The following is a 12299-nucleotide window of genomic DNA, read 5'->3' on the forward strand; positions in this document are numbered from 1 at the left end:
TAGGACAAACAGCAGCTCGGTGGCTTCAGAGAGACTGAAGCTGCGATGGAGGTCGGGCTGATCAATTGTCTGTGCAGCCGAGAGGAAAACGTCTGATGAGTGTCTCTGGAGATGGAAGCTCTGTGCTGACGTTTACAACCAGGATCAGGGATAAAAACTGGTCTGGACTTTCTTTTTCTTTTTCTTTTTTTGCTGCTTCGACCAACAAAACCTTCGACTGAAAGTTTGGGAACTCTTCGAAGCGCCGAAAAGGAGAATAATAGCAATTTTAAAAAAAGTTTTAGGAAGAGTCGCGTCAGAGATGTCTGAGCCAGAGAAGAGCGAAAACATTCCTGATGAGTCTGCAGGAAAAGCAAAAGAAATTCCAAACGGAGGGAATCCTGCGAAGACCAAAGAGGTGAGAGAGGTTTAAGGGGATGCCTCGATCTGCTCAGGGTTCGACTTTAACTCAGCAGATTGGTGTTTATTCCGACATGACAGCAGATAGATGACATCTGCGATCTCATGGAGCTGGTGAAAAGAACATCGTGAAGCTTCTCACTCTGCTGCTCTGGTGTCTTGAGTTTGGGAGCTGAGCAGGAACAGCTGGCTTGTTTTAATTGTGTATTTTGTCACATCATGTCATAGACTGCATGATCCACTGTAACACAAGTGAATGATTAACATACTTTATATCCCTTTAAAATAGCTGTCAGGGTCAGTGAAGTGCACCTTTACCGTGTAGTGTTCCTAAGATTGTTTTCCATGTCCACTAATCTGTCCATTTTTGATTTATTTGTTCATTTATTAACCTTTATTTAACCCATAGAAATCCCGTTGAAGTTAAGAACATCTCTTTCAAGTCACTCCTGGCCAAGATAGGCAGCAGCAAATACAAGACTGAGCTACAAAATTACACAGAAATTTTCCTGCAAATTAAGAAAAAAAGTGCATGTGGTGGAGTTGCAGTTTGGATTTGAAAGCGCCGAGTGAGATTAACTCCGTTAGTTTCCAGTATTTCTGCAACATATTCCTGTATAAGGTGCAGAGGAAACAAAAGTCTTTTTACCCAGTTCAGCACATGGAACAGAGAACTGATGAGTTTTTCTTTATTTCTGCCGTTCTCTACACTGTTAGACAAACTGCCCACACATCATTAGGTTTAAACCCACTATTTTCATTTCATTTCAGGGTAAAGTGTATATAAAATGTGAGACACAACAGCTGTGGATAAAGACGGGCGAGTTTTAGGTTGTTTCATTTTCAATAGTGGTTTTAGTGTCATGTTAAACAGCTCCCTTAGCGATTCTCTATAGGCTAAAGCTTGTCTGTAGTTTTGTTGATTTTGATCTCATATTTCACTCCTTTTCTGCTTCCTCCTTCCGTACAAATGAAAACATCCCTTTTCTCATCGTCAGATTCATTTGTATCAGAGAGCAGCTGCTTAAAAACATTTCTCTGCTGCTGATTTTGCACTGAGCAGTTTTGAGATTTGACTGTTATCTAAGGCAAAAGCAAGCAAACTGTGATCCAGGGCTGTGGTAATAAAACTGTAAAATAAGACGCGTGAAATTATGAAAGACATGAAATATAACAAACTAAAAAAAGCAATCAAAAACTGCAAACAAATCAGCAGGTTTAATGTTTTTATTTCTTTATGGTAGCCACTGTTGGACTTGATGAGACCTGCTACTGTTAATATGTAAACCAGCTTGATGAGGCTGCTGTAAAGCTTTTCTAGTTAGCAGGTGAACCGTTTTAAAAGTTAACTGGTGGAACTGAATTACTGCAATAATCCGTGTTATGGTAGAAGCTGCTCACGCAAGAGTTGATCCAGAAAGTGTTAAACCTTCAGCTTCAAAAATCTTCTGACAGCTGTGATCAGACTGGCTCTTGGAGATGTATTTTCAGATTGAGGATTAGTTAGTCCTGCTTCCTCTATGGTTTGTATATTCCAGCAGTGCGTAGTACTGCCGATAAAACACCAAGGAGGTCAAACGAGATATTGTACTTAAGTGGAGCAAATTTCCCTCAGATTAAAATATTTGAGATTAATCAAAATATCTTGTTTGACATCAAAAATGTAAAAGTTCTGTCTCTGGGAGAAGAGGAGGAGAGGAAGAGAATAAGTTGGAAAAAATACATAGAAATTTTATACACATATCATCACCTAAACATAATTAAAGTCAATATTAAGCCTCCTGTTGTCTTCATTTACCAGCACAAAAAATATTGTTTACTTGTTTGAAAAAAATATCCCCAAATTTCAGAAAATTTGCAAAACCCTCAGGAAGAAAATCCTGGAAATTCCTTTAAAGTTCCCTTTAAAAAAAAACACATACATTTGGCAAAAAAAAGTCTTGTAACGGTTTATTAAAAAATGAGTAAAAATCTTCCAAAAAAAAAAACTAAAAATATCTGCAGTGATTCCATATATATCAGTAAAACTATAATATTTCATTTAAGAACATTCACAGAAAAATCAACCAAAATCAAGTGAAATTAACTTGATATGAATTAATTTTATTTGTGAATGTTCTTAAAGAAACTTATTTTTAACATTTCCTTTTTTTCACCAAAAAAATCTTCAAAAATTTCCCTAAAATGCTGAAAATGTTGACATCAGAAGTTTCACTGAGAAAAGAGATTTTTTTTTTCTACATTTTCAAACTTTAAAATGGTCAGTTTTGACCCACAGGACAACATGAAGATTAAAGTACACCAATTTAAAGAGCTAGTATTTTTGTTTTTGAATTTTCCTCTTTGCTTTTATGCGTTTTAGGTATAAAAAGTCTGAAAAGTTGTAAAGCCAAAAGTCCACGCCAACTAGAGTTATTCTCTCCTACTGAACACTGCTTCTCTCCTGCTTGAAGTACAGTGATCCCTCGTTTATCACGGGGGTTACGTTCCAGACCCCTCCATAATCGATGAAAATCTGTGAAGTAGCGACTATATTTATTTTATTTTATATATATATATATATATATAAAGGTTAGGAAATGTTTATTTTACTGCAAAAATATTTAAAATAATGTAGCAATCGCAGAGTTGGTCGCTATGACTGAACTGTTGTGCTGCAATGCACCATGGGAGTTCGGGGTGTTGAGGGTTTAAATGACATTATTGTGGTTTAAGTGAGTGTTCCAGTGCTACTAGTGCTTCTGTTTTATTGTGGTTTTGGACCACAGGACCATGAACATGACCTGTGGTGTGTTTCAAAATAAAAGCATCTGCTAGTCGAGAGTACATAAAAGGCAGATATCCTTCCTCCAGTGTTGTTCTTGAACGCAACTCGCCACCATAATAAATATATAACATTACCTATACACCACAAAATCCCGTGATATAGTGATGAATCTGTGATACCAAATGCAATTTAAAAATGAGCGGTATGGTGAGAGACCGCTGTACCTTGTTTGGAGGTCAGGCTTTTCTTCGGTTACCTCTGTGCATCACCATGTGACACTTCTGCTTCATGACTGCCAGACGTTTTCTGAAAGAGGTGCTACAGCAATATGCAGTATGAGGATAAAATCCCCAGCGTAATCAGCTTAATCATCAGCATAAACGATATCAGTGTGTTTTGTTTAATAGCATGGGATTGTTTTGTTATATTTTATGTTTCATGAACATCTACATGAAACATAAAATATAACCGCGTATTGACACAGCAGGATGTAATTAATGGAGGAGAATTTTCAAAAACAAGTGCTTTACTGTGGGTTTGTGTACAGTGTGCACGAATGAGCATGTTTCATCTTAAGTCCATAGTACAGTATAGTGTCTATTGTAAACACACAGTCCTTCAGTGAGAATAAAGCAGCAACAGCAGCAGCACTGGCCAAAAAAATAAAATAAAAAATCTTCCAGTAAGTTGAAGACTCTCCACAACTTCAAAGCATGCAGTTTTACACAATAAAAGATTAAGTGCAGAAACAACTCAGTAGAAGCTGCAGTCATTTCACAAGTAAAATGTAACCAAACAAAAACACTTTAATTCAAATAAAATGTTCCACCTACAAATTAGCACTGATTAAAATGGAGTCTCTTTGATTGGATAAGCGGAAGGAAATGGATGGATGGATGTTTTGTTGTCATTGCAAATGTGCAACAAAAATACTGAGTGAATTTAGTCGCGTGTCCATGGAGAGAATTATTAAAACCATCTCCATGTTTTCTTGATGGCTGCATTATTTGTTCAAATTGACTATTTCTACTTATTTGCTGCATCATTTTTGACATCATAGTGCGTCATAGTTGACATTTTTTTCTCAGAATTTTAGATTCACATTTATCTTCAATGCAAAACCTCAATTTATTATCTCAGTTTTTTTGACCTAATAAATAATTTCTTCCTTCAAATAACTGCCTGTGTGTTTCAGGATTTTGACCTGGCTGCCATCTATGTGTCGGACGCTCAGTACAACAGAAATATTTACTTCGACACGTCGCCACAGGCTGTCAGGTGAGACTTTCACCTGTTTGTTTACATTTTATCATTTTCTTGTTTTGCCAATTGTGGATAAGTTCTGAAAATAGCCCCAAACAAACACCCTTCATCCTGTTTTATAAAAATAAATTTAAAAAAAAAACTGGGGCGACAAAAAGCCTCATAATTGAAATCTTGAAACTTAACGGTGAAGATTCCATGTTTGTAGAAGAGTTGCGGTTTGGATAAGTCTTCAGGTAATGAATGTAAGTAAAAATAATATCCTCTGAAGTGATAGAAACAGGTGTGTGTGTTTTCAGGCTATATCTGCTCTACAACCACTGGGTCCTTAAAGTGCTCCTCTACTTCTTCATCCTGGTTAATCTCTCTCTGGCCCTCTTCGAGGAGCCGGCCGTCATCCTTCTGCCTTCATGGGTAAGATGGCTGCCACAAAAACACTGTCCCAGTCTAGTGGTGGGGAGTGGGGGGGTGGGGGGTAATGTGGATTCAGTGAAAACCGCTAGCAATGCTAAATGCCGACTGAGACACGAGTGCATCAGGGACAAAGGCAGCTTGGAAAATTAAGATTGGAGTTTTTATTTCCAGCTGCTACACTGGAAAAAATGCCCCCCTCCAAAAAAGAAATTAAATTAAATTATCTGGGAAAACTTATTTTAAGCTTTACCAGGATTGTCAAACTTGGGTGTCTTAAAATAAGCCAGATATGCTATAAAAAAAAAAAACAGTTTTTCACTCAAAAATAGATTTTCGCTTTCATGTAACCTCTTAATTTGAGATGTTTTAACCCTTCTGTTGTCCTCATTTACGGGCACCAAAAAAATATTGTTTCCTTGTCTGAAAAAAATCCTCAAATTTCTGATAATTTGCAAAATCTTCAGGCAGAAAATTTCAATAATTCCTAAAAAGTTTTTTCTTTTTAAAAAAATTTTTAAAAAATTTGGCAAGAAATTCTTGTAAATATTTTCAAAAAATGAGGTAAAATCTTCCAAAAACATCCTAAAAATATCTAAAGTGATTACATATGCATCAGTAAAACTTGTAATATTTTCTTTAAGAACATTCACATGAAATTCAACCAAAATTCAGCAAATTTTGCTGGATTTTGGTTGATTTTTTTGTGAATGTTCTTAAGAAACATTTTTAAGATTTCTTGTTTTCCACCAAAAAATGTTCAAAGATTTCCCAAAAATGTTGAAAATGTGGACATCAGAAGCTTAACTGGGAATTTTTATTTTTTTTTTTTCACATTTTCAGACTTTAAAATGGGTCAATTTGACCCCCAGGACGACACGAGGATTAAACTTATTTTGTGTTTTTTGTAAAATTCAACTCAAAACAAGATAATTTCGAGATTGTTTGACTTAATATATGTAAGATGTGTTGTCTTAAAACAAGTTCCTCCTTCTTGCTGAAATGTCACTTAAGTGAATATATCTTGAATCAAGTGGGATGAGACATTTTGACTAAAAATAAGACAAATAGACTTCATGTCTGTGTAGGTTCTCATTCATCCAGGTCATGTTTATCCAAAGTAGTTTAAATCAATCCACTGGACTTTAAGAAAGTTCCTTGAAGACGTTTCACCTCTCATCCAAGAGGCTTCTTCAGTTCTGGTGGTGGTTGGTGTTGCCTCGGCTTTTAAACCTCTGTGAGGTCTGTCCAGGGCTATTATTCCAACGACCAATACCAAAACTCATCTGACTACTCAACGATGGTCGTTGTGAGTATCGGTGGGGGTTGTTGAAATGCGTCACTGAGCCCTCGTGTGCTAATGGTGGTCATTAGCATGAGTCTGCTGAGTAGTTCTTTTGGGGAGTTTTAAAAGGACCTGACTTGGTAAGATTTTCGGTTTTTGCAGTGTAGTTGATTGTTATTAGACAGAAATGAGTGAAGCCGGTTAAACCAGTGTCACTGTTGTCTTGTGTTGTTTTCAGGTCACCATGCTGGTGGAGCTGCTCTGTCTACTCGTCTTCACCTTCCGACTCATTCACTACGCGAAGGTGATTCCTCGAGACAAGTTCTGGAAAGACCCCAAAAATATCTGCATTATCGTCATCATCACGGTAGGAGGCGCTTATCTACATTTTCTTTCTGTGTGGTGTTGAATGAGATCAGGGTCTTACAGAATTAAATATTTTGGACAATTACTGAATACCAAATAGGGCTGCTCGGTGGTTAGCATTGTCGCCCCACAGCTAGAAGATCCCTGGTTCGCATTTTGGCCTTCCTGGGATCTTTCTGCATGAAGTTTGCATCTTCTCCAGCTTCCTCCCACAGTCCAAAAACACGCTGAGGATATTTGGTAACTCTAAATTGTTCATAGGTGTGAATGTGTGATTGTTTGACTATTGTTTGTCTCTACATGTATCTCTGTGATGGAGTGCCTTCACGCTGGAAAAAATGCCCATCTCAAAACAAGAAAAAACATATTTCAAAGAACGTCTACCTTGAAATAAGTGAAAAACTCTGCCAATAGAATAAGTGAGAAATGGCTTGGTAAGATTTCTTGAAATAAGATATGATATTTAGAATATTGAGATCTTAAAATTAGCTGGAAAAACTTATTTTAAGCTATATTTTACCAGGATTGTCAAGCTTAGGTGTATGAACCCTCCTGTTGTCCTCATTTACGACACCAAAAAATATTGTTGCCTTGTCTGAAAAAAATCCAAAAATTCTGCAAAAGATTCCCCAGATTTATAACAATTTGCAAAACCTTCAAGAAGAAAATTCCTTAAAAAATTCCCTTAAAAGTTTTATATACAAAAAATCCCCAAATTTGGCAAGAAATTAAAATTTTAAAAATTAAAAAAATGTAAAAATTGTAAATATTTTTTAAAAAATTAGTAAAAATCTTCCAAAAAAAATCCTACAAATATCTAAAGTGATTACATACATATTAGTGAAACTTCTAATAGTTTCTTTAAGAGCATTCACAAAAATAGATTTTTTTGGTGAATGTTCTTAAAGAAACTGTTTTTTAGCATTTCTTTTTTTCCACCAAAAAATGTAGAAGTTGTCTCTGTAAAAATACGTATTTTTCCACATTTTCAAACTTCAAAACAGATCAATTTGACCAGCAGGGCGACAGGAGTGTTAAAACAAGATAATTTCAACATTGTTTGACTTAACAAGATATTAAAGATGCGTTATCTTAAAACAAGTCCCTCTATCTTGCCGAAATGTCACTTGTTACGTGAATTTATCTTAAACCAAGTGGGATGAAACATTTTGACTAAAAATAAGACAAATAGACTTTGTAAGATTTTGGGTTTTTGCAGTGCAGTCAGCCCTCTGTGACCCTATTGAGGATTAAGATAGAAAACCAAATCTGATCAAGCTGATGAAATTAGGGTTGTAGAATTTAACTCAGTCACGACTGAAAGTTGCATCTAATCGCAAACTATCTGACATTTTCCAGGTGAGTTGCAGTTAATCTGAAACTCCTCATCTGTCTGGGTAGCAGCTTACAGTAATATCACAGAAAATTACATTCGGTCACAATGTCAAAAACCAAACCAAAGCCAGAACATCTGATGCTGAGTTTGTGGACTCAGGACTCAAATCAGACAGTTTTAGTTCAGATTTGCATGTTTTGGAATTTGGGTTAGATTCTCCCAAAATTCTCTTGTCGTCGTCGTGTAGACCTCTAGAGGAGACGATCACTGTAGGCATGTTTGCGTTGAAGTGATCGGACTCTGACGACGAGGTCATCCCCTGGTAACAGTTGGTGAGTCGGACACCCAGAAGAGTTCCTGGTTTTTGGTGCGAAAGCTGAAATAGTCGCAGTGTGCTGAGTGGAGTTCCTGTCTGTGAGCTGCAGAAGCAGAATGTGCTGAGAAGACTTTCTGGCTGTTGTTGTGAAACAACCTTTAGCCGGAGTTGTTGCCTCGTCAGCACCTTTAAAGCAGGAAGGCTTCCCGGTGACTCAATGACTCTGAGGCTCTCATGAGTACATGAAGCAAAAGGAAAAAGTTCAGCTGAATTATTTACTAACAAGAAAATTCCTTTATTATATCTCTTAAATGCTGGGCTGACTCTCTCTGGGAATGTGTTTTTTAGTGGTGGTTTAGGGACATAATTAAATTTATTTGACGTGATTGTGGTTCATTTTACAATGTCAACCTTTTTTCATTTTTACTGAATTGCTTTTGAATTTCTTTTCTTTTTTTATATTCTTTCGTGGTTGGTATTACTAGCAGTAGTAAATTAACTAGTATCACAACACTAGCTAGTAAGTTCTGATGCATGAGTCCATCAGAACTGAGGCTTTTGATCTATATTTACAACCGTTCAAATATTTGGGGTCACCCAGACAATTTCACGTTTTCCATGAAAACTCACACTTTTATCCATGTGCTAACATAATTGGACAGGGGTTTTATAATCCTCAATGAGCCTTTCAACACCATTAGCTAACACAATGTAGCATTAGAACACAGGAGTGATGGTTGCTGGAAATGTTCCTCTGTACCTCTATGGAGATATTCCATTAAAAACCAGCCGTTTGCAACTAGAATATTCATTTACCACATTAACAATGTCTAGACTGGATTTATGATTCATTTAATGTTAATTTCATTGAAAAAAATGCTTTTCTGTCATAAATAAGGACATTTCTAAGTGACCCCAAACGTTGAACAGTAGTGTACATTTATCAAGAGCCTCAGTTCTGATGGATTCACAGTCTGAGTCACTCTAATGGACAGGCGGAAAAGAGTTCTGAAACTTGAATTAAAGAGTAAAATAACAGTAAATAGTAAAATAATCTGTTTTTTTGATTCTCCCAGATTATTTTACTAACTTGAGGTTGTTTGCTTATTGTGATGAATTATGGCAGCAGACAAAACGTCTCTCAGAATGTTTTTAAAATAAATTAATAAAATTTACAACACTGCACTTTTTTTTTAAATCCCAGAGCTTCATTGGATTTTTAAAATGTGTTTTGTTCAGCTCACTCTGATTGATATGATCATCTACGGAGCGCTAGAAGCTGCAAACTGCTACCGTGTCCGCTGGTCCAGAGTCTTGCGACCCCTCCTGTTGGTCAACGTCACAGAGGGACGGCAGGTAAGGCCTTACCTGTCTCACCTCTCTGAACCCACAGACAGCTGCCATGGCTTTATGAACAATAAGATTTGATTGGAGCCCAGTTTTATGGTGAGAGTTTCAGGAACTGTCTTATCTCTTCCCTTGAGATTTTAATGACCATCTCTTTATTGTCACTCTCTGAGCAAACTTGTGAATTGTAAATGTGAAAAAAGTTGTTGTAATTTGATGTTAAATTATTGTGGAAGTAGAACTAACCTAATATTAGCCTGAACTGGGAATGGGTTTCTGTTTTATGCTGAATATCGAAACAGACTTCAGAACATCTGAGGTGTTTAACAATCTTCCTTTTTGGTGAAAATGCACGTAATCAAAATATTTATCTGAATTCTTAATAAACCTACTGTAACTCAGAGGTGTAGGAACTTTTTTAGAGTTTTTCCAATGGATAGTCTTTCATGCCAAGTTTAAAATAAATACAGCAGCTCTGTGGATAAATATCAGCCTGTTAGAAAAGTGATATAAAAACACTGGGGAAGAATATACTGTATTAGAAGGTTGTATATGAATTTACCTGTATGCAGTAACTGAGGGGTGGAGGCATTAAGTTCTTATTTCTATCCTTTTTTTATTTGTTTGTTTCTTCTTATTTTGGGCCCATAATCAATACTGATCACTGTGATGTTAAATAATGATGAAAAGAAAATGTGGTTATGTAAAAACAGCTTCACACAAAAACGTTGCTTTAAAAACTCCCTATATTAATTCTGAAGACAGTTCTGAGTTTACCTTTGCTGTTTAAACTTCAAGGAGGGCTTAGGAAAACTTCCTGCTGCTAAACATGTAAATGTTTGACTTAATGAGCTGATGGCGCCTGAACGCATCATTAGTTTTGTGTTGGTGTGGATGAGGACGGAGTATTCCCCGCGGAGGATGAGCATAAACTCTGTCGCTTTGTGTTTGTGTGTTTGTTTGTGTTCAGCTCCGCAGAGCGTTCAGAAGCATCCGGAACGCTCTGCCTCAGATCTTCTACGTCTTTCTGCTCTTCATGTTCAGCGTCCTCATGTTCTCCCTCATGGCCCTCAAACTGCTGGGTAAACGGTAAGACGGCTGCCTTCCTTATGGCCTTTTTTTTTCACTGTAGGGATCACCCTGATGATGATTGTGCTGGCATTCAACAACAGCTACAGTTGCTTTGCCAGTTCATTGGACGCAAATAGTTTTTTCTTTTTTGTGTCTTGAAAGTTAAAAAACCTACATACAGGTCATGCTATCCTAACGGTGAGGGTTTCTGGAACTTTATACCTAAAAAGAAGGCCTCCAGACAGTACTGAGGGCTGAAAAAGTCCTGACAACTCTGTGTTTTTGGACAATATTTGTATTTACTATCAAATAGTAAATACAATCAAAGTCAGAAAAACACACGAGGCTCCCACAAATGTTTGTGAAAGGCTGTGACTTTGCTCTTAATACAGTGAACAGCAGCTGCTTACAGATTCATCATGATAATCTGAATATTCCTGAGGACTTCTGGAGAATATATATAATTATAACTGTGACAGAAAATATGTGCAAATCAAAGCATCGCTGCAGTCCAGCAGTGACTACTGCAGTCACAGATCTTTCAGTGATGAATTACAAAGAGCTGGATAACAGAGGATCTCCTCATACAGTGTCACCTGATAACAACTTTCTGCACCATTTGTTTTCCTGGTACATGTGCAGTCGGTGCACTTATAGTGTGGACAAAGAAACTGGCCTTAAGACAACACAGTTCAACAGCACCACAAACTACATCCTCCAAAAGAACTGCTTTAGTTTTAGACAGAACTTACACATATAGGCTGAGTTAACACTTAATGGTGGATATGACTGACAGTTATGGTGTGTCATTGTTGTGTAATCCCGTAATGCATAAATGCCATTTCTTGACTAACGCCTGCGCTACTGCTTGAAAGGTTAAACTTTTTTCGTCTTTCTAATGCATGGAAAGCACAAGAAGAACTTCCAAATTCGTTCAGCAATGCATGAAATCACTCCATTGAAAGTAAATGCAAAGTGAGATCACTGAAGCCTGAAGGACGAGATAATGTAAGATAAGATAAGGCAGAACTTCATTCAACCCAACGGAAATTATTGAAAAAGAAAAGAAAGATTGCCTTAGCTAGATGTACCTAATTGTAGGCAACAATGAATTAAGTTCTCTTCCATATGTTCATATTTTTGCCATTACATTCTGTCTCTGGGGAGCAACACAAGCTTAATACGTTCTTGATTTAATGTCCAAGTCGGCACCTGAAATTTGAGGTGCATTGCAATGTTTGTACCTTTATACTATATTGTGGTAGAAAAAGATTTAATATGGTCCAATATACAGTTTGTTGAATGCAGGATGCCAAAAATAGACGGATGTCCCGCTATGTTCAGTTGGATTTTGCAGTACGCAGGCTAGCTTGCTTTTCTGATCACAATCCTTTGCACACCTACATCATTTACAGTACATAACAGTGCCCTGCACAAGTATAAATAAGTTTAACCTACCGAGAGTGCACAGATGGATGACAGCTCATTTCACATGATGGTCTGCAACAGTCACAGTTCAAGGCACAATATTATGATGTAGTGTCCCAGTTGTATGCATGCTGCATAAAGCAACAGGACTTTGTTGAGGTGTAGTACATGAACATATGTTTCATTTAAAAAGAGAAAAAAAAGAGAAGAAGTATGTGATCTGCAGCTTTGGTCATAATTGATTAAAATGTGCTGATTGCTGAACACTGTTTTCAAATTTAACTGTCAAAAAGTCATCCTCTCGTCTTTG

General features: G+C 36.8%; 1 protein-coding gene across 1 annotated transcript in view; it reads left to right on the forward strand.

The window, feature by feature from the left end:
- Window positions 1-25: 25 nt before the first annotated feature.
- Window positions 26-12299, forward strand: part of tpcn3 (two pore segment channel 3) — a 32004-nt gene continuing 19730 nt past the window's right edge. Inside the window, exons 1-6 of the mRNA XM_051946207.1 lie at window positions 26-397; window positions 4362-4444; window positions 4729-4843; window positions 6364-6492; window positions 9383-9499; window positions 10461-10579. Of these exons, the coding sequence (XP_051802167.1) occupies window positions 302-397; window positions 4362-4444; window positions 4729-4843; window positions 6364-6492; window positions 9383-9499; window positions 10461-10579 (659 nt within the window). The 5' untranslated portion in view covers window positions 26-301. The remainder of the gene's footprint in view (window positions 398-4361; window positions 4445-4728; window positions 4844-6363; window positions 6493-9382; window positions 9500-10460; window positions 10580-12299) is intronic.

Source organism: Acanthochromis polyacanthus, chromosome 3 (genome assembly GCF_021347895.1).
Source record: "Acanthochromis polyacanthus isolate Apoly-LR-REF ecotype Palm Island chromosome 3, KAUST_Apoly_ChrSc, whole genome shotgun sequence".
NCBI classification, from domain to species: Eukaryota; Metazoa; Chordata; class Actinopteri; family Pomacentridae; genus Acanthochromis; species Acanthochromis polyacanthus.